Below are 23,062 nucleotides of genomic sequence, written 5' to 3'. Positions count from 1 at the left end.
CAACTTTTAACGTGTTTACTGTATGCACTTGACTGCCAAGACAAACATACAGCTTGGGTGAGAGGTTCATTTCATTAGTGAGCAGAGAAGGAGAAGGAGTAAAAATGAAGAGACATTATACGAGAGAAGGGTCTTAGAAAGGATCATGCTGCTGTTAAACCCCAATGAGCTGGAAGACTCATCTGACGCAAGACGCAAGCTTTGACATGGAGTCTGACACGGAGTACTTGTTGGAATCCTCCACTTCTGAGAGTGCATCTGAGTCTTCCTCTGAAAGTGGGGAAGACACTGAGGATCCTGCTCTCCTTCAAGAGTGGACAGCAAAAAATGGGCAAGTCTGGTCTCCATCTCCTAGCACTTTGCACTACATGCAAGCACCCACACAAAATGTGGCCCTGTGTGTTCTCTTTGTGTTGCAGTTCTCCTAAAATAAATGTTCTCACTGATAAATCATTTGTTCTTTTAAAGGTAAAGGACCCATCCAGACACTTGCTGCCTTCCTTGTGTTACACATAACACATAAACAAACAAAATACTGAAACAAAAAAAATCTTTGTCTGAATTTCATCTTGAGAAAGTTACAGATGAGTGATTTTGTAGTTTAAAATAAGAACTAAAATAACTACTATGAGAAATTATTAAAGTCATTTCTAACAATAAATATATGTTCCAGCAACACATCCCATGTGGAATAAAGCTGTTCTTTATTTAGCGTTTCCTCCAGTTCACCAAGTTTGTGGTGAGATAGACTTTGTTTCAAACCCACAGAGCTAGTTGTACTGCACTGTACAACTACTTTACCCTAGGAACTCAACAATGTGAAACATGGAATAGAAAGAGGCACAAAGTTACTTGTTACTTGTATGACCATTCCTTAACCTACAACTTGACCTCTTCTACCCTCTCCAGCTGATCCTCACACAGATACGTCATCAAGATCAACAGTCTTTTCACTCTTCTTACTTTTCAGAGCCTTCCTCTGTGGAGTCAAATTAGGGTCAGATTAGATCTGTGCGTGCATAGCCAGATTTGTGCATGCATAACCTTGTAGACTTAATGAGGCTATATCAAGCTTACACTTTGGGGCATTAAAATTAAGCACAAATTGTGAATAAATTTACAAGTAAAATAATGTGACCTTAATTTGCCTCCACGCTCTGATTGGCTAATGAACAAGGTTAAGTTGTCCTTTGACGTGGCACAGCAGATCCTGAAAGCTCCACAAGCAGCAACAAGCTAGTCCACTGACTGATGACTTTAATTATATTTAATGATCAGACAGACATGACAGCTCATATTCATGTGTATGAAGTGTGATACTCTCATGATTTGCGGCGGTGATGCAGTTGCGCAAACTGGTGTTTCTATCATACATTAATGTAGCATGTTAGCCAAAAGGCTATTAGCAATGGCATGCTATGTTATGATGCAGCTTTAGTTAAGGTGGGTATGTTCTAGTAACGCTGCAGTTGAGACTCTGTGTAATCGTTTATCAGAACACAATGAGACACAACACGTTTGCTTTAGGTCGGCACGTTCACTTTAACAATGCATTTAAACAGCCTGATGTGTGATGCAGTTGTTAGGCAGGCTTGGATTTCAGTGCAGAATCACGGTGCTTCTCTGAACAACACTGGTTTACAAGAAGACAGGCGCCCAGTGTTGCTGCAGAATCTCTTAAGATGTCACTGATACCAAAGACATGGGCACAAAGCTTGGTCTGAGAAATCGTGATCGTTTATTCGCAGCATTCACTTTCAACCGTCAGCTGAAACCTGTACTGCTCTGACTCTGCAGAGACAGGAGAGATTGAAACGTCTTCTATTTGGTTTTATCTATTTCTATTTCTATCTATTTGGCTTTAGAAAATTTAATTAGGGAAACTGAGTAGGTCAAAAGCCTGCTCTGGGTGGTGAGACAACAGTTGCTAAGGGTTGGCTCGTGAAACTGAGTTTTGTCACGATTCATGTCATTTCCTGTTTTAGACTGAAAGGACTTCCTGTTTCGTCTCAGCTGTTGGTTCACTATGCACACCTGATAATAATTAGCAATTATACTCAGTACTTAAGCACCACCTCAGACAACAGTCAGACGCCAGATTGTTGAGTCATTGTACCACTATCCAGCATTCTAGTTGTATTGCTCTCATGTTGTTGATCCTGCCTGCTTTTGACCGCCGATTCCTGCCTGACCTGTCTCTGTACCTTCGCTTGGATTGTGACATTTGCCCGACCGTCTGACCAGTTAGTTTGCCTAGTCCTTACCTGAACCGTCGCTGAGTTTCTCCATGTACCGAACCATTGCCTGCCTCCTGGACCTGATCTCGTCTGTTCCTTTTCTGTACCTTATGCTGAGCCACCCTGTGTATGACCTGGACTGATTGACAACGTTTGTGCAATAAACCCTGATTCACTCCTCAATACTCCTGTGTACTGTGCATGTGGGTCCGACACCTGCCCAAGTCTGACAAGTTTCGTCCATACTGAAAGACGGAGCGCGTTCGCAGAAGTTTTTTTTTCAAGATACGAGAGACCCAGGTCTTAGAGGGTCCTGATTTAAAAAATAAAATACTTCAAGGTAGACTCTGCTGACAGGTCTGGTTGGTTCCCTTTGTGCAGGGAGATGTCCGTGGAAAGAAATTTGGTAAATTGATTGACAGCTGTCCAGGAAAAATCTAAGGCAGGAAACCGCTGAGCTCTGAAAGATGGGTTTGGGGCAATCCGAGTCTTCACAACCAGACAGCAGTATTGCAAAACTAAAGCGTAAACATGGTAAGTGCGTTTCATGTCTTCATGAGTGGGTAAAACATTATGGGTTTCAAGAAGATGGATCACCCAGTGTGAAAGACATATGTGCTTTAAAACTGTAAAAGAAGACGGGTAGAGAGGGTAGAGAGACTAAAATGTCTTCTATATGAATAACATATGTTATGGGAAAAATAGTTTCTTCCCTATTCTATGCAGGTATTATATGATTTATGACTTATGTTCTGCAATTAACATCTTATGTTTTGTCTTACTGTATGTATTTGACATTTCACCTAGATTGTTCAATGGTTGTCTCTGCCTGATAGACCCAAGTTTACCCGGCATAAAATACACAAAGAGAATGTTTTTACTCAATACAAGGTGGTAGGACAAATTTATGGTTGGCTTTATTCCAATTAAAGATATTTATTTAAACATTAGAAGTAATTATATTATTTAATGAAATTAAACTTAATTATATTTTTTACCACCATTACATTACATTTATGCTGGACCAAACGCTGAAAGTTTTTGATGATGACAATGCTGCATCCATCAAGATGCCCTTTCTCATTTGGTTCTCAGCATCTTTGTGGTCACCAAAGCCAGGGATCAGGATCTCCCCAAGGAAATTGGAAGTGTCATTGAGGGAGCAGAGGTGCTCTTTTGGTGTTCTTGAATATGGCACATGCATCCTTCTCTGTGCCTTGGAACTGATGTGATTCGGCCCTCCGGCCTGCTGGAGGAGCCTTACTTTGTTTCGTCTTGATGCCATCCTTCCTGTTTTAGTTACTGTGTTGAAACTAGTGTCACCTGCATTACTAGTATTTAAGTGCCTAGTCTGAGTCCAGTCTTTGTCAGTTTGTCGTCCATACCTTCTTACGCTATCCGTCGTGGTCCGAGGTTTGTGCCCTTTTGTTGTCTGGGGTGTGTTCCAGAAAGCGGGTTATGTGACATACCCAGGTAAGTTTGAGGGTAAGTTAGTGATTAACCTCAGCTTTCGGTTCCAAAAATGGAGGTAACTTTCAGGGTATGTATGTAACCATAGCAACTTACTCTCTGAACATAACCTGCTCCGGAGCAGAAGATTCTGGAATCATGCACTGACCCTGGTCATTTGGCTTCAACATTAGTGATGAGATAGGCTGCATTAAATATTACCTAGTTAATGGAAACAGTAATGAGTTTAATGGTCTTTAAACCAAAAGATTCTGAACAGGAAATAATAGTTACCTGCACATTAACATTGTAAAATGACTTCCTATTAACATAGTCTCCCTCATTGGCTGATGGAGCTTTAATAGGAATGTGGGTGCCATCGATGCACCCGATCACGTTTGGAAACCCTGAAATGCAAAGTAATAAAGTAATATGGAAAGTGTGTGTGCGCATTACGTCCAAGGTGTACGTATTAAAATATGTGCCATAGATTATCATAGAAAGGACAAACCTGCCACTCAGAAATGTCCTGATGCAAAAAACGAAGAGCTACACACAGACTGCTTTCTGTGGCAAACGCAGACCCACGTTTGTCAAGTTTGAGATGAAATGTTCGTTAAATACATTAACGATTCTTTAGAAAAACGATAATGCTCCCTCCTTCAAATAATTCTCATATGAAAATCATATGAAAAAAACAAAGATACGTGGCTTTATGACCCTCTCATGGTGGAAAAAATTATAAGCTGCGCCTCCACGTCCACGGGCTCGTCATCAAACGGACACGCCCTGTTCAGTAATGTCCGAAACGAACTTACCCCGAAACATAACCTGCTCCGGAGCAGGTTATGTTCAGAGAGTAAGTTGCTATGGTTACAAACATACCCTGAAAGTTACCTCCATTTTTGGAACCGAAAGCTGAGGTTAATCACTAACTTACCCTCAAACCTACCTGGGTATGTCACATAACCCAACCATATTCTTCTTCCAAGTCATCTGCTTGTCTTTTAGATCCAATCCCAACCAGATTACTCAAAGAAGTTCTACCTTTAATCAGCTCATCCATATTAAATCAAATCAACCAATCTTTACTTTAAGGGTATGTACCACGGGCTTTTAAGGAGGCTGTGGTCAAACCTTTATTAAAAAAACTTACCCTGGACCCTGGAGAACTAGCCAGGCACTATAGGCCCATTTCTAATTTACCCTTTATTTCTTGAAATAATAAATTGTGGCTAAACAATTATCTGACCACCTTAGTGGGAATAACCTGTATGAAGATTTTCAGTCAGGATTTAGAAAACATAATAGCACAGAAACAGCTCTGGTTAGAGTCACTAATGATCTTCTATTAGCTTCGGACAATGGTCTAGTTTCTGTCCTTGTCCTGTTAGATCTTAGTGCTGAATTTGATACAATTGATCATAACATTCTATTACAGACACTAGAACATAGAATTGGGATTAAAGGAACAGCATTGGGATGGTTTAAATCCTATTTGTTGAAAAGATTCCAGTTTGTTCATGTTAATGAGGAATTCTCCACATGCACAAGGATTAGCTATGGAGTACCACAGGGTTCTGTGCTTGGTCCAATTCTGTACAGCCTATACATGTCTCCTCTAGGTGAGAATATTAGGAAGCAGTCTCTTAATTTTCATTGTTATGTATATGATATTCAGCTACATATGTCATGTTCCTGTCATGATCCGGGTCATGTTTCAGCTTTACTTTGAAGGACTTTCTGTTTGCACTCATGTTGTCATGTTTTGGTTCTAGTCTCCGGTTTTATTTTGAAGTACTTCTTGATCCACTCATGTCACAGCTGTTTTCCATGCAATCACCGGTCCACATCAGACAAACCTGACATTTATCACAGAACCAAGCACCAGACCCTAAACTTTTGAACGGTGGTGTACATACATACTCACTTAATGAAATTAGTGGCTAAAACCTGTGCATTATCTTCTCATAAACCTGAAATATAGTACACTCTCACCAATGTCACTTACTTATTCTTTACATCCTTAAACTGTCTTAGTATCTACAGTACATCATAGTACAACCCCAGTTGTAATGTGCCAGTTTAGAATCAGAATCAGCTTTAATCGACAAGTTTGCACTCCCTTCCCTCTTCTGGCAAAAAAACAAATTACTTACAATTTTATTTATAGTTATTTACAAAAAATGAACAAATAAACTGCAGCTCACTATGGCACATTCAACAGTGGTTATTGCACATTTATGTTTATGTCTGTGAGAGTCATTGAGACATTTTATTGTACCACCGGTAGAGTTCAGCTCAGAAATAGCCTGAGGGAAAAAGCTGACTCTGTGTCTGGTGGTTCTGGTGGATAAAGCTCTGTGACGCCTACCAGAGGGGAGGAGTTTTGTTTTTATGTGCGGGGTGTGTGAGGTCAGCAGTGATGCTTTCTGCCCGTTTTTTGAGTCTGGCCGAAACAGATGCTCAGTGGAAGGGAGCTCATGCCCAATGATCTTTCTGCAGTCTGTGTCTGTCCTGCTTGGTGGCTGAACCAAACCACACGGTGATGGAGGTGCAGAGGACAGACCAGATGATGGCCGTGTAGATGGTCAGCCAGCAGCTCCTGGGGCAGATTGAACTTCCTGAGCTGTCTCAGGAAAAACAACCTCTGCTGGGCCTTTTTGCAGACAGTGTCTATGTGGGGGGCCCACATAGACACTGTCTGCAACCTTAATGTTACTGTTACTGCACATCTGAAATCCAAAAAAATTTAATTTACATAAAATTTAAATTTTAATTCAAATGTCAAAAACACACAAAGGGTCCAGGCTGCTACCTTGACATAGAGCACTATTAAAAGGGATGATGCTGACAAATGTTACCACTGTGATGCATCAGAAACTGAAATCTGTCGTCTTAAAGTACTAGCATCATAAATCGTTTCTCCTGTCAAATTCAACCTATGTCAGTATGCATATGGGGTTGACAGATCATCACTCCACAAACATGATCACAAACTCTGTGGGGAACACAACTGTAGTGGGGTTTATATGCAGTGCCTAAAACAGCATGTCGCTCAACATTTACACTACTGTTCAAACGTTTGGGGTCACCCAGACACCATCAAAAGTCACACTTTTATTTACCAGCACGAGTTGTAAAATTAATGGAAAATATAGTCTTATTGAAAAGGTTAAAAATAATGATTTGTATTTGAAATATTTTTTTTTTCATCCTCAAACTTTGGTCTCGTCACAGAATCCTCCATTTGCAGCAATTACAGCATTGCAGGCCTTTGGCATCTGGATGTTAATTTGTTGAGGTAATCTGGTAATCTGGGCCTTCTGACGCAATAAGCAGACACATTGTACAATTACTACACTGCAGTGACAGTTGCTGGAAATGGGCCTCTATACACATAAGTAAATATTGCAGCAAAAAAGAGTTCCTCTTGGGTGGAAAAAGTCATGCATTGTTCCAGTAAAACATGACGCCACGTCCCAGAGTCCTCAACGACTACAGACCCGTGGCTCTGACCTGTCACAACATGAAGGCTTTTGAGAGGCTGATCCTGGACTCCCTGTGTTCTCTGGTCAAACCCTCAGTCAACCCCCTTCAGTTTGTGGATTGCAAAATAGGATCCAAATGCTACCAAATGCATCATACATCTGCTCCATCGCACCTACAACCACCTGCAGCCTGGCGCCTCAGTGAGGATCATGTTCTTTGGTTTCTCCAGTGCATTTACCACCATCCAGCCTGTGCTGCTGGGAGAGAAACTGAAGGACATGCAGCTGGAGCCCCCCCTGATCTCATGGATCATGGACCACCTCACCAACTGCCTCCAGTACGTCCACCTGCAGAACTGTGTGTGACACCGTGCTCTGCAGCACAGGAGCTCCACAGGGGACCTTTCTGTCAAAAATAAGGACATTTCTAAGTGACCCCTAACTTTTGAACAGTAGTGTAAAATGGGAAGGAAGTCGTAGGGGTTTCATTATATGGCTTTCATTATACCTCGTGGGCCACACTCCAATCCAGAAGGTGGCGGTAATGGACCAATAAGAGTTATTTTCTAACCGCCAATGAACTCCAAGAAGGAGAACTACAGGAAGCAGACGATATGGCATCTTTGAGAGCGTCCAAGTGGAACTAGCTTTGTTTATACGACTGGAGCTTTGCATAAGGACACTTTCAGTGAAAGCCAAAGTCCAAGCAGATGCTGGACATGATTTATCTAATTTTGATTTCCGCGTTATCTGGAGTAGTGTTTACGTTGATATTACAATTCTCGTTGCTATACCGGAGGAGCCCCGAGCCCACAGAGCGGACAGTGCAGTATGTCAACGTAGTGCCTGACAACGCATTAAAGGATTACTTTAATACTCAGCATGTCGAGCCAGGCCTGCAGCAGCAGGACAGCACAGCATCCGCTGGATCAAAACAACAGGAGGCCGCCTCCAGGCTGCAGGAAGCGGCTGCCAGCGGCGGCAGCGAGTCAAGCGACGACACCAAGCCCGAGACGTGCAATTTCCTGAATGCTATCTTTTTGTTTCTGTTCAGAGAGCTGAGAGACACCCCCGTCGTGAGGCACTGGCTCACAAAAAAGATCAAGGTGGAGTTCGAGGAGCTGCTGCAGACCAAGACAGCGGGTCGGCTGCTCGAGGGACTGAGCCTCAGGGATATCTCCCTCGGAAATTCTTTGCCGGTCTTTAAAACGGCCAAACTCATGAAACCAGTGCATTTAAACGAGGACGGCATGCCAGAAGAACTCAACTTCGAGGTTGACATCGAATACAATGGCGGCTTTCACCTCGCCATCGACGTCGAGCTGGTGTTTGGGAAGTCAGCCTACCTATTCGTGAAGATGAGGCGCGTGGTGGGCAGGCTGAGGCTGCAGTTCACCCGCATGCCGTTCTCCCATTGGTCGTTCTCTTTCCTGGAGGACCCGCTGGTGGACTTCGAGGTGAAGTCACAGTTTGAAGGACGACCTCTGCCTCAACTTACGTCCATCATAGTCAATCAGCTGAAACGCGTTATCAAAAAGAAGCATACTTTACCTAACTACAAAATCAGGTATGTTGCGGACGTGTCATGTGTGTGTATATATATGTATGTTTATTTTTTTTAGCTTTCATCATAGAGCAAAGGAAATACTGTAAATGAGAAGTAGAAAAAAACAAAATCAATGTAGAAATACTGCATTGACGTACATACGTAAAAACCACAACACATGGAATTGTAATTTTGTAATAGATTAAAATATACAGAAGATGCAGAATTAGTTCACTGTAGAGTTTGAGAAATTTAAGAAAATAGCTTAGTTGGTCCTACAATTCATCAAAAAAAAAATCAGTTTAAGTGAAACATGAAAGCTGGCAATATTTGTAAAAATGTTGTGCTTTAACAATCAGATGATGGCCTGATAAAAACCACAAACATTGTCACTGACCAATTATGATATCCAGGTAATATGCACAATTTTTAGAATTTAGGTTTTGCTTTTCTTTAGCAATGTTTGAGGGATGTAGATGTTTAGTGATTGCAAATAGGATTTTGTAAAGATGAGTGAATCTTATGAAATATCTTCTGGCAGCACTAACTCTAACCTGTAGTAAACTTGAATGAGTGTTTTTAATACCCTCCATTTTGACAACAACACTATTAACTGACACAGTTGGATACATGCTTACTCATCCACCCCCTCCTTCCCTTCCACCTATTACTACCTGTCATTGGACTGTGGGAGGTAAGCAGAGAAAACATACAGACACGAGGTAGAATATGCAAACTCCACACAGAAATGCACCTGATCGACCTTCTTGCAGTGAAGTGAGTGTATTTACAAGAAAATGTATGTACATTAAAAATAGTTAAGGATGACAAAATTTGGAAATGCACATATAGTTGAATAATTATGTTTAATGAGACAGCTTTGCTGTTTAGCAGTCATATTTTACATCATGACTGGTCAGTGAGAGGGTTTATATTGAGTGGTTATCAACTTGTACTTTAGCCATATGTTTTCGAAATAAAAGCACACATTTATAGAACAAGTCAAGTCTGTTCTATCTGTTGTTTTTATTTTCTTGAAAAAGATAAGATGTTTCAGCAACTGTTACATGTTTGTTGGGGAATTAAGTCAGCCTATTAGCATTTTAATATTGATGCATTGTCTTGCAACTAGTTTAAAACCACTTAGACCCCAGCATTTTGGGTGTGGTTCAGGCCTTTCCAATTGTATTGTGTAGTCTGTGTTGAGCTATTCACACCTAAACCCCCAGTACCAAAGTTGTTACTGCAGTGATTAATGCATTTTTGTTTTTTATGTTTGAGGGAACAGAGGTAATTGATTAGCACATGTAAAAGTTATACTAGTTCTTGTAGTTTTATGCTTAAACACTATCTGTAAATGTATGTCCTTTCTACATTAGGAATCCTAAATTCAGTTTACTTGGAATGTTTTCTGTCTGCATTTTCAGATACAAACCCTTTTTCCCATTCCAAGTACAGCCTCAGTTGAGCTTTGTTAGTGACTTGGACCTGTCAGTCCAGGACAGCAGACTGGTGGAGGGACGGCTTAGAGTTACCCTCAATGAATGCAGCAGGTAAGACCTGTTCCTACACACTACATTATACAACACTTAAACCCAGGGGTCACTAATATGGTACCCATGGGCAACACCTGCAAGGACCATGAGTTACATGCCTTTTCTAAAAATAGCTTAGCATAGCACCACCTTCCACAGAGCTACATCAATTTTCTTTGATGCTGTTCTTTATGTATAACACACTAAAAAGTGTTTTATATTAAATCATGATGAACTAGATAAAGCATTTCCATAAGAAAATGCACATTGAATGCTTCCATGCTGAATGTATTCATGAACAATTGCTGAAAGTAGCTGAAGAATGTAAAGCATAGATGAATGTATCTGAAGAATTAGGAGTTTAAACAGCCGAATATTTGCAGAAGAAGCTAAAGTAGTTAAATTTCAAATGGAGAAAACTTTAAAAAGATTTGCTGAAATTAAAGATTTAAATGAATGATGATGATTGAAATGAATGAAAATAAATGAAGTGTGTAAAGCTTTGCTTAGTTTGATGGAATATAGCTTAATGTATCAAAACATTATTATAATTGAATAGTCTTGAGTCAGCTGAAGGAATAGCTCAAAGTGGTGGAAATAGTCACTATAGCTGAAATTAGCCGCAGAGAAGGCAGTTGAATTTTAAAATGAGAAAAGTTGGCAATTTAGAGAAAACGTGTGCAGGAAATTGCTACAGTCTCATTAATTAATTCTAATTAGGCAGTCATAAGTAGAAATAGTGCTATTAAAGGTAAAGATTTGGATTGGTGCTTTTATTTTGAAAGGATGTTCAGGAGGTGTATGTCCTAAATTGCCAAACTGTAAAAAAGGCTCATTAAGTAATCATAATTAACCAGTCAAAACCAGAGATTTGGATTGACGCTTTTATTTAGAAAAGATTTGGTACAAGTGTGTGTGGGTATAAATTAGTCTCATTAAGTAAAAAATCAGAAATCTTAAAGTTAAAGTTTTACCTTGATGCCTTTATTTTGAAAGGATCTGGAGGTGTGTGCAATTGCAAAACATTCTTATTAATTAGCAGTCATTACCCATTCAGAGGCAAAAAATTGACTAAAAGAAGCTAAAAAATTGAATTGGTGCTTCTATTTTGAAAGGATGTGGAGGGAGCCTGTGCAAGTAATTGCAGTAACAGTATAGTAGTCTAATTAACTAGTCATACGAAATCAGTTGAAAGCAGAAATATTGCTATTTTTAGCTAAAGATCAGGATTGGGGCTTTATTTTGAAAGGATTTGGAGGAAGTAGATGTTGGTAATTAATAAACTATAAAATAGTCTCATTAAAGGTCCCTGCACATGCAGAATTCACTTTTTGGACATTCTGACACATTTATATGACTCCCTTCTTCATGTTAAGACACTCCTGTTTTTTTAGAAAGACACTTCCTACTTATTTCACATTTTGCGAGTTTATCCAATCTGGTTCAAGAAGCATCGGTTTCAAGTTTGGCGGACTATGTACGACTGCAATATTTTAACCACTCACGGAACCAGCTTCGGCCCTGCCCAGACAAACCTGGACCCCTAAATGTACCTGCAACATTGCGTTTCAGTCACTCACTGTGCACTGTAGCATAGTAGGTGGCGGTAATGCACTTTTGGTTGCCACCTGCCAGTTAGTTTACTCACTGTGACACGAACTCACATGGCGCCATTAGGGTTCAAAAAGTACTCCGTTGTTGGTTGTTCCAACCGGCATCGCACCCTTTTCATTTTACCAGCAGAGCAAGAAAAGAGAACTTTATGGATTAATTTTATTGTGAATGGACTGGTGCCAGCACCGCTGCCTAAATGCTTGTTCATGTGTGGACACTATTTCACCTCTGTCTGCTTTAAAAACGAGGGTATATTTATAACTGGGCTTGCGTTGAAGAAGCGCTCCGTTCCTACAAGATGTGACCCACTTGCTGCTTCCCCAAACGTAAGTACATGCTTGATACTTATTTGCTGTATGTACTCCAGAAGTTTCTTTGGTTATAATCTAGCTTCCCTCCTGTGTGTGGAATGCTAATTGCTAGAACCGTTGAATCCAACAGCTACAGCGACAGAGAGAGACAGTGTTGCAGGGTGCTGCCACGCAATTTAGATGAATCCAAACCTCTCCAGCATTTGTCCGGTTCGAATCGTGTGATGTATGGTACTGAGGTCATTTACTGAACTGCTAGCCCCACGTTAGCCGCTAGCGCAGTGTTAACATGGTGCATGGCCCCCTTGGTGAAGGGGGGATGTAAATATATAGACAATATTATTGTCTATATATTTACTCTGTATCCAGTTGGTCAACTTATTTTGATATTTTAGTCTGTTTATGGGTAATTTGCAATTTGTAATTCTCGTGTTATTGTGCAGATTATGTGGAAAACCTGATGGAGACCATCTTCAATAAAGTCCTGCCTGACCCAGGTCGTTATATGGGGGACCTTGTGAACATCCCTGTCCCACCGTCCCTCTGAGCAGAATTTGAGCAGCCTGACAGAAAGAAGGGCATTAATGCCGTAACATATCCAGCATTATAGTGCTGGTGCATTGGTTGACCATAAAGTTGGCTTTGACTCTTGCTGTTTCACAAACAAATGTTTTATAATATTTTATTATAATAACACAAAATAAAAGTCAAAATATTGAGTTATTTTTTATTTATTTATTTTGTATTGTAACAAAAACAGTAATTTAGTTATGGTATAGTTATTATCCACAGGTGGTCTAAATCCAACATAGGTGCCTTGCCTTGTCCCTCAGAAAACACTACCCTGATCCACAAGACCAGGGAAGATGGAATGACAATTGGACCTTTCACTCTAGAAGTCCCCAGTACCAGCTGACAAAACTTCTCTAGGCTAGATACCTGCAACGACTTGAGATACACACAGACATAGTACTGTCAAATTTATGAAGAAAAATTAACTAACTAACTAATTTCTATTAGTTAATTAGTAAACCAGAGTTCCCAGGTAGGTTATGGTGTGATTAATCTGTAAATAGTATAATGTTCTAATGTTCATTCACTGTTCCCACATTGACACTTAATTACAGACTGTGGTGGAAATTTTGCAATAAAGGCAGATGAGAGAGAGTTGTCCTTTTGTGTGATTTATTGAAATAATAAAGAAAATAAAAATAATGGGGAAAGCAAATAAAAAGCATGGATGTTGATCGTGCACATCAACAAACCAAAAACCAGCTGGGGAGATCAGTGCACACACCACGGAGGTGTAATGCAAAGAGTCCCCGATCCTCAAGTTGCTTCTGCCTTTTAACCCCTTTCTCTGGCTCTGGTGGAATGTCTCTCTGCAGCAATGGAATTGTTTGTGCCACCTTATCTTGCTGTGAGTGAGAATGTTTGCTTTCTCACTTCTGCATCGTCATGTCTTGTTATCCAAAGGAAGGAACAACGAGCTTTCAAGACAAGATGCATTCGCTTTAACAGCCTTGGGTCTGGTGGAGAGTCAGATAGGATGGAGCCAGAGTCCGGGTGTAAAAGACAAACATATATCATAAATTATTAGTCAGTCAAATGGAACATCAGATGTTTAGACTTGACGTACGTCAGGGCACAAGAGATTATTTGTTTGTGTAAGAATGTTCAGTATTGCACCTAACCAGCACATGACGAGTGTGTTGGATAAGAAACAGCACTAAGGTAGAATTTTTCCATTACAAGACAAATACAGCAAAATATAGGCTGCAGCTAAAGACCCCATTATGGAAAAATTATTTTGACACAGCAGCAGCACGAGAAAGACAAAAACGTCTAAAAATGAGTTTATATTAGTTTATCGAGCTATGCTCCCAAACAAGCTATAGTCATGTTATGAATATTCTGTTAATTAATTCAGGCTGCTTATTGGCAACCATTAGTATTAGCATTAGCAGCCGCTAATTGAGTTGGATATTATCTAAATCAATAAATTAAATTAAATGTGAAATTGCCATTTAGATGTACCTTGCGCCAGTCAAAGTGTAACCACCTCAACAGCCTGCCATTCGACTTCAAACATGTGGTTTAACTCCACTACGAGGACGAGAGCCATTTTTGCTGTGTAGCGGATTCAAATTATTAATAGTTTTATATTAATGCAGAAACATTAATATACCTTGAAGTTGGGGCACCAGGTTTGTTTTAAACCTGAAACCATGCAATCTAGTCAACGCCAGATGTCAATTCAATGAGTTACCAGTTATGAACAACAATAACAACTTTCTTGTGATAAAACCAAATCAGTCTCTTATGCTGTGAATTCTTGTCGCGGTTCAGTGACCTCTGCTTAAATCTGAAGAACAATGCACACAAAACCAGATTCCTTTTAACGTTTTATTAATCTAACACTACTGGATATATGAATAACATAATATGGAAATACTCAAATAAACAGAACAGAAAATGAGAGAACGATCAGAATGAGAGATCAATGAGATCAGAATGGGATGATGAACAGTGAATGAATCAATGAGTGAAAACCCAAAGAATGGTCAAGACCTGAGTGTGTGATGGCTTTGGTCAAGCGAAAGAGTATTTGTCTCTAACTAATTCAAATCTAAGGATAACTAATGATAATAATAATGTTTAATTTTAGCGCCTTGAGAAACACCAGACTTCTCAGAGGATCAGAGATGTTCGTCTTGCCTTAGTTTGGAGCTGTCGGCCGCTGTACAGCGTCTCCCTTTACCGGTTGGTTGAGCAGACGTGCCCTCTCTGGTCCAGGTGCCACGGCCTCTGGGCCAGGAATCGTCGCCCGCGTTGATGATGACGGCTCGGGGTCAGCAAAGTAACAGTAACTTGATGACTTTCTAACGTTACAAAATTTGTTGTTCGTTCGTGTTTCTAAGTTTACTTAGGTTTACAAAATTTAAGAACAAAGGAAAATTAAAGAAAAGTAGTGTGACGCAAAAAGAAAAGGTGACAGAAGTTTGAAGATAGAGGGAAATCCGATTCCACTAGGGTGTCACTGGTTTAAATACCCGTGGGGCAGTGGTCACTGCAGGGCGAGAAATTAGTTCAACCAGTGGTGAAGAGTTCCACCTCTTCAGATCAGGAATCAAACTATTTGATTTGGATTACTCCTAAATCTGGGATAACTAAGCTTTCCTCTTTTCATCAAGCTCAAAGTTCCATCACATCATAACACAGTACACATGTAACGGTCACTTTGGCACTCAAATAAGCAGAGAAGTCAGAATGGTTAACAGCAATATTAAATGCATAAATTATTATGGTCTTATACATGGTCCCTTACAACGCCGTAACAAATTAAATGTTATTCATGATGACTGGTCTTGTCTTATGTAACACCCAATAAACACTAAACATACACGAATAATAAATGCAAGCAAAGTCAAATTATAAATGACCTAATCTGGACATTACTAATTAAACAATTGTAACACTTAAAAATGTAATACAATAATGAGGATACCGAATTGTAGCTGGTGGACATAGTCTATGTGTATGTTGCACAGATTAAAAGAAGTAAAGAAGGTGAGTATCTGTATTTCAACTTTGTGCCTACACACAAAGGAAAGCATGGTGATAAGTTGAAGTCCCTTTGTAACTTTAGGAATTTCCTGGCAAATCTGTGGATCAGGCATTAAACATCACACACAAAACCAATCTAATATCAATTGAAAACATTTTGTCCACAGAATACAATGGAATCAGTTTCATGGAAGTTGGAAGTTCTGGTGCATCTGAACCAGAACTTGTGTCCAAATGAAGTCTCTTGTTCTTGAGCACATTCCACATTTTATGGCTGGTGGTCCCAGTTCTGGGAGAGACAGCTTCTCAGTGATAAATGTGACAGCCTGTATTTTCGGAATGATATGCAGAGGTGGAATCCTGTGAGATTTACAGGTAGATCAACAAAGTGGACTCATGGTTCTTTGATATGGACATTTGAGATGTTGGCGCCAATTGGTGCCTGTTGTGATAGAAACCAGTCTCCTGTGGTGGAGAAAGATTCAGGGTCCCTTATCTCTGGGTACTGGAAAGGACGTAGAAGCTCTTCAATAGAGGGATTTAAGTTCACATGTAGGTCAGGTTACCTCAGTCCAGACATGGATTGCTACAGCTGTTACAATGAATTCAGTGACCGTGACTTTTGATACCCATGGCGGATCATGGCTATGCACTTCCTCAAAGGGGTGTGGCGATCAACTTTGCTTGCGACACACCCCTAAAACAGAGCGTTGTGGACGATAGCTTAAAACACATGTTTTCAGACGGGCCGTGTGGGTGATCTACAGAGCTTTTTGGCATGAAAAGTTACAAACTCCTTATTGAGACATCAAGGTCCAATTCTTTAGGATTATGTAGCATGAAAAAAGCATGTGCATGAACCTTTAAGTAGTCATACTTAACCAGTCAAAACCAAAAATCCTCTTATAAAAGTTAGTTTTAGATTGGTCATTTTTTTTAAGTGTTTGGAAAAGGTGTGTGGACAATTGCTAAACTACAAAACAGTCTTATTAATTAGCAGTAGTTATCCATTCAGAGGCATAAAAATGACTAAAAAAGCTGCTAAATTGAATCTGTGCTTTTACTTTGAATGGATATGGAAGAAGCACATGTAAGTAATCGTTAAATTGTAAAATAGTCTCATTTACTACTCCAATTGAAAGCAGAAATATTGTATTTTTAGCTAAAGATCTCGATTGGCGCTTTTATGTTATAAGGATCTGGAGGAAACTTGTGCATGTAATTGCTAAACAGTAAAATAGTTTCATTAACTAGTCATAAGAAACTAGTTGAAAATGGAAATATTGCTATGTTTAGCTAAAAATCTGAAATGGTGCTTTTATTTTGGAAGGATATAGAGGACGCAGGTAAGTTTGGAAATTGTGGAGGTGTGGAAATATTCAGAATAGATGAAAGTAGCTACAGAGGTAGTAGAATTTTAAATTGAGTTAAGTTGGCGCTTTGGAGAAAGCATCTGCAAGTATTTGCTAAGCAGTAAAACAGTCTCATTAATTATTCAAAATCAACCAGTTAGAAGCAGTTTGGTGCTTTTAGTTTGAGAGGATTTGGAAAGGGGTGGGCAGTTGCTAAAATGTAAAATAGTCTCATTCATAAGGAGTCATTACCCAGTCAGACCCAAAACTAATGAATTTAATTGGTGCTTTCATTTTGAAAGGCTATTGAGGAAGCATCTGCAAGTAATTGCTAAACTGTAAAATAGAAACCATTAACTACTCCAAAATAAACCATAATAAATAACATAATAAATAAATTTAAAGCAGAAATATTGCTATTTGTAGCTAAAACTCTGGATTGGTGCTTTTATTTTGGAAGGATATAGAGGAAGCAGGTAATTGTAAAATAGCCCCATTAACTACTCATAATTAACCAGTTGAAGCAGAAATATTGCTTTTTTATCTGAAGATCTGGATTTGTGCTTTTATTTTGATAGGTTATAGTGGAAGACTCTGCAGGTAATTGCTAAACAGCAAAATCGTCTCATTAACTGGTCATAACAAACCAGTTGAAGGTAGAAATATTGCTATTTATAGGAATTTGAGGAGCTGTGTGAGCTAAACTGTAAAATAGTCTCATTAACTAGTCCCAATTACCCATTCAAAAGCAAAACTAGTGTTATTAAAGCTAAAAATTTGGATTGGTGTTTTTAATTTTAAATGATTAAGAGGTGTCTGATTATTAATAAATAATCAGTATATTATTATTATTAATAATAATAAATAATCAGTTTAATTAATTAATCAGTAATATACAAAGAGCTGCTACACTGAGCATCAGGAGTGTGACCTGTCAGCCATTGTCATAGAGACAAAAGGCGGGAAAATCAGAAATTCAGTTTCATTCTGCTTTGTGAAAGCAGAGTTGCATCCCTGCTAAACAGGCTTCTTCTTCTCATAATACCTATCACAAAAAAACAAAAACTTTAATGATCAACTGGTGTGAGTTTTAGGTTTTAAGACTAAAAATTGTGGCCACAGTCGCAATTTCAAAATGTAGTACTTCTGCGTTTCTCCTAAAAATTCTCAGACAAATGCATTAGAGTCAATAGGAAGAATTCTGGAACTTTGAAGCAGATACGGACTAAAATATAGGTATGAGCTGCTTCAACGCTGCTTAACCAGGCACATCATTAGAAAGAAGACAAGTATGTATACAAAGTATACAAACGAGGGAAATATGTTCACAGAGTAAAAACTGTGGCTGCCGTGACGAGTTGCAGTGACATAATCTCTGGCTTAAAAAACATAGCCTCACACTCTAGCTGTGACATCACTCACTCTACAGTAGCTCATGCAATACACACTAATGGAAAGGCTAAAAATTTACAAAAAACGACTATATTTAAACTGCTATAAATCAAAAACTATTAAAGATATTCAAAATCTGAACAGAAGATAAATAGTTAAATAGTTGAAGATTGTTTCAGAGTTCAGCTGGAGAGTATTTGAAAAAGGTTTTTCATTAATTTTGAAAATAGGTTAATAACTTGAAAAATATGAAAGATATGGAAAAGGTAAATGATCCGCACCAAATTTGAAAAAGCTACATGTTTGATTATTTGAATGGTTTCAGTAGCTTAAAGTATGCAGGACTAGTTAAGTGCAGAAAAACATACAAAAGGACTATAACAACAACAACAACAACAACAACAACAACAACAACAACAACAACAACAACAACAACAACAACAACAACAACAACAACAACAACAACAACAACAACAACAACAACAACAACAACAACAACAACAACAACAACAACAACAACAACAACAACAACAACAACAACAATGCTTTGAAGCATTCACTGAGACTATAAAGATTCCAAATAACAATGATAAGATTCAAATCTCACACACACATATACGTATGCACAGATGCGAGCCTTGCTGCAGCACACTTTACTTCCTCTGTTCTAAGTCTTAGTGCACTTAGAGGTGCACCCTCTCTGATCATGTTGTTCGAGGGAGTTTTTTTTTAATTGTTTTTTTTTGTTTGGATTCATACTTTTCCTTATCCGTAAAGCTGGTGTGCAAGAGTAGACGATACACCAAGCAAACTTTGGTTACACCAAAATATTTGACCTCGACAGAAACGTCAAGCTTCCCCAAAAAAATAAGGAGGAAAACAAGGGGATGCAGAGGACATTAAAAAAATTAATGGAGGGAACAAACACCGAAGAAAGGCGATGCGCAAAGAGGTGAGAAGATTTAAGCTGCATCTTTCTTTTCTGATTATGGGCAGGGTGAGGTCACTGAATAAATGAAATGGATGAACTGACAGCACAGAGGAGAAAATTTTTGCTGAGTGCAGTTTGATGTTTTTCATGGAGACCTGCCCCAGAATCCAGCATTATTATGCTGTGCCGTGCACTTTGACAAGTACTGATTGGGGAGCCACCTTGAATTAAAAGAAGAAAGCCTTCAGGTCCGGGGACAGGGTGAGGGGTCTATGGACAGGGCCAACGAACTTAATAACTTCTTTAACAGATTTCAGGTTGGCCCTCTAAATTCCCCCTGCTCACGATAGGCCCCCTTCACATCACCCACAGGGATCATCTACCACTTCACACACAATCACAGCAGATCAGGTAAGAAAGAGCTGAACAATCTTCATCCAACAAAGACGGCAGGACCTGATGGAGTCAGCCCAAGGGTGTTTAAAGTCTGTGCTCCCCAGCTATCTGGTGTCCTCCAATACATCTTCAACCTGAGCCTGCAGCTGGAAAGAGTCCCTCTTGGGTGGAAAACGTCATGCCAGAGACTTCAATGACTTCAGACCCATGGCCCTGACCTTTCACATCATGAGGCCTTTTTGAGAGGCTGATCTTGGACTCCCTGCGTTCTCTGGTCAAACCCTCAGTCAACCTCCTCCAGTTTTCATATCAACCACAACTAGGAGTGGATGATGCCATCATACAATCTTACTACAACCACTTGGACAAGCCTGGTGCCTCAGTGAGGATCATGTTCTTCGATTTTTCTACTACATTTAACACCAGCCAGCCTCTGCTCCTGAGAGAGAAACTGTAGGACATGAAGGTTGAGCCCCCCAGATCTCATGGATCATGGACTACCTCACCAACCGCCCCCAGTACGTCCGCCTGCAGAACTGTTTGTCTGACACTGTGGTCTGCAGCACAGGTGCTCCACAGGGGACAGTCCTTTTTTCCTTTCCTCTTCATCCTGTCTACCTCAGATTTCAGGTACAACTCAGAGTCCTGTCATCTCCAGAGGTTCTTTGATGACTGTGCTATTGTAGGATGTATCCAGGGTGGGGACGTCACAGAGTACCAGGGAGTGGTGGACAGCTTTGTGGACTGGTGGGGACAGAAGCACCTCCAATTGAACATCAGTAAAACTAAGGAGCTGGTGTTAGACTTTAGGAAATCTAGGAGTGCTGTCACCCTTTTCACTATTAAAAAGGAAGAGGTAGAGGTTGTGACAAGGTACAAATACCTGGTAATGTACCTGAACAATAAACTGGACGGGAAAAATAACTCTTCATCTGTGAACAAGAAGGCTCAGAGCAGGATGTACTTTCTGAGGAGGCTCAGGTCCTTTAACGTCTGTAGCACCGTGATGAGGATGTCCTATTAGTCTGTGGTGGTCAGTGTTGTGGTTTATGCTGTGGTCTGAGGCAGCAGCATGAATGTAGCAGACGCTAACAGACTGGACAAACTGATCAGCAGGGCTGGCTCTCTTCTACATCCTACATGCTGTAGCTGAGGAGGAGGATGCTGGTCAAACTCCTCTCTATCCTAAACAACACCTCCCACCCCCTACACAGTGTGCTGGCTGGACAGAGGAGCACCTTCAGCCAGAGGCTGATCAGCATTAGGTGTTCCACAGAATGCCACACCTTCCTACCAGTGGCCATCTGTTCAATTCCTCCTCCCTCTGTAAGTGAAGATCTTCATCCAGGCAGTATCAAGTATAATAAAACTGTAGCTAGTAATTAGAAGTATTTTTTTATTTATATTCAATCCACTTTTATTTTTATGCGCCAAATCACAAGGTTATCTCAAGGCACTGTACAAGGTAAGGTTTAGGACCTTACACAACTAAACCCAACAAATCCCACATTCAGCAAGCCTTTAATTACATTTGACAGCAACAGTAGAGAGGAAAAACTCCCTCTCTAACGTGGAAGAAACCTTCAGCAGAACCAGGCTGGATATAGGCTTAGTTGAACAATGGAAAAATGATGGGAGGTTATTAAATAGAAGAGATAGAAGGAAACAGGACCTCAGTGTATAAATTAAGTCCCCCTGCAGTCTATGTCCATTGCAGCTTAACTACATAGGAGATGGTTCCTGTGACTAACACATATTGCCAGTTACCTGAACCATCTTTAACTATACACTTTATCAAAAAGGAAAGTTTTAAGCCTGATCTTAAAGGTGGCAAGTGTGTCAGCTTCTCGACAGGAAGCTGGTTCCACAGGAGAGGAGCTTGGTAGCTAAAAGCTCTTCTTCCTATTCTACATTTAAAGACTCTAGGAACCACAAGTAGCCCAGCGCTCTGAGAACGAAGTGTTAACCTATTCACACTCACATTTACACACTGATGCAAGTAGGGAGGGAAGCCTGAGTTATCTTTTTGTATGGGGACCTGAGAAACGGGAAGCTGTGTTTAATCATATTGATTTTGTTCCATATTTATTTTACTGCTGTTGTCTTACATCAATCCTTTTATTCTTTAGTAGATAGGCAATTCACAAGTTTAACAGACCGGAGATGGAAGGCCCAAAAGCTTTTGGAAAAAGTGTGTATTATGCCATAAATGTCCAGTAGAGGGTTGTATATTCCCATTTATTTAATGTTAAAGCATGGCAAGAAAACACTTAAATATTTTGAACTATAAAAGCGTCTTAGTATTTAAGATCATTACTTATCACTACTAGTTAGTACAACTATTTCTGAAGCATTTAGTAACATACAGGTAATTTAAAGTTCTCTGTGCATGTGGTAGTAAAGGATTAATTTTTCAGCTGCATTGGAGAAGGAAACTACTCTGGTGCATTGATATCTTAAGCACCACAGGGGGCAGTAATGGCTATTGACAACATGTACTGTTTTTCTCTGCCAGTCAGGTTCAATGAACGGTTTTGATGCAATGTTTTATTTTGGGGCTCCCGAATAGGAACACAATTAGAGAGACAGAGAAATTATTTAGTGGCCAATAGAGCTAAAAGGATACATTTATTAATTAAGTGGTAAACAAGCATTGTGCTAGTGCTCTAAATGGTAATATCTTGTTTAATTATGAAAATCAACACAAATTGACTGAAATTGATAGTCTCATTTTTTTGCATGATTATTTATTTTACTATACTTGAAATTAGTAATCATCAGAAATAATGAACACTAAATATTGGAACAAACAATCCTCTATTGCAGCAATTACAGCATTGCAGACCTTTGGCATTCTAGCTATTAATCTGGTAATCTCCATTGGCCTTCTGACACAATGAGCAGACACATTGTACCATTACAGCACTGTAGTGATAGTTGCTGGAAATGGGCCTCTATACAACTATGTAGATATTGCATTAAAAACCATACATTTGCATTTAGAATACTCATTTACCACATTAGCAATGTATACAGTGTATTTCGGTATAGTTTAAATATATTGTCATTGTAAAAAAACTCTTTTCTCTCAAAAAGACCCCAAAGCTTTGAGTCTTTGATTTTAGATTAGATTTGTAATTTCTGATTTTATTAGGGCATGTCTCTCAAGTCCATTTTTGTCAATTGTTTCTTCTGATCTTCATTAACACACTTTTAACCAAGCAAGGTTTAAGACTTTACA

The 23,062-nt window shown here is 39.5% G+C and overlaps 1 protein-coding gene across 1 annotated transcript in view; it reads left to right on the top strand.

Moving 5' to 3' along the window:
- Positions 1–7,754: 7,754 nt before the first annotated feature.
- pdzd8 (PDZ domain containing 8) overlaps positions 7,755–23,062 on the top strand; it is a 53,154-nt gene continuing 37,846 nt past the window's right edge. Inside the window, exons 1-2 of the mRNA XM_029175544.2 lie at positions 7,755–8,744; positions 10,151–10,276. Of these exons, the coding sequence (XP_029031377.1) occupies positions 7,888–8,744; positions 10,151–10,276 (983 nt within the window). The 5' untranslated portion in view covers positions 7,755–7,887. The remainder of the gene's footprint in view (positions 8,745–10,150; positions 10,277–23,062) is intronic.

The sequence above is a fragment of the Betta splendens genome, chromosome 15 (assembly GCF_900634795.4).
Source record: "Betta splendens chromosome 15, fBetSpl5.4, whole genome shotgun sequence".
Classification (NCBI taxonomy): domain Eukaryota; kingdom Metazoa; phylum Chordata; class Actinopteri; order Anabantiformes; family Osphronemidae; genus Betta; species Betta splendens.
This window is presented reverse-complemented; position numbering and strand designations above follow the sequence as displayed.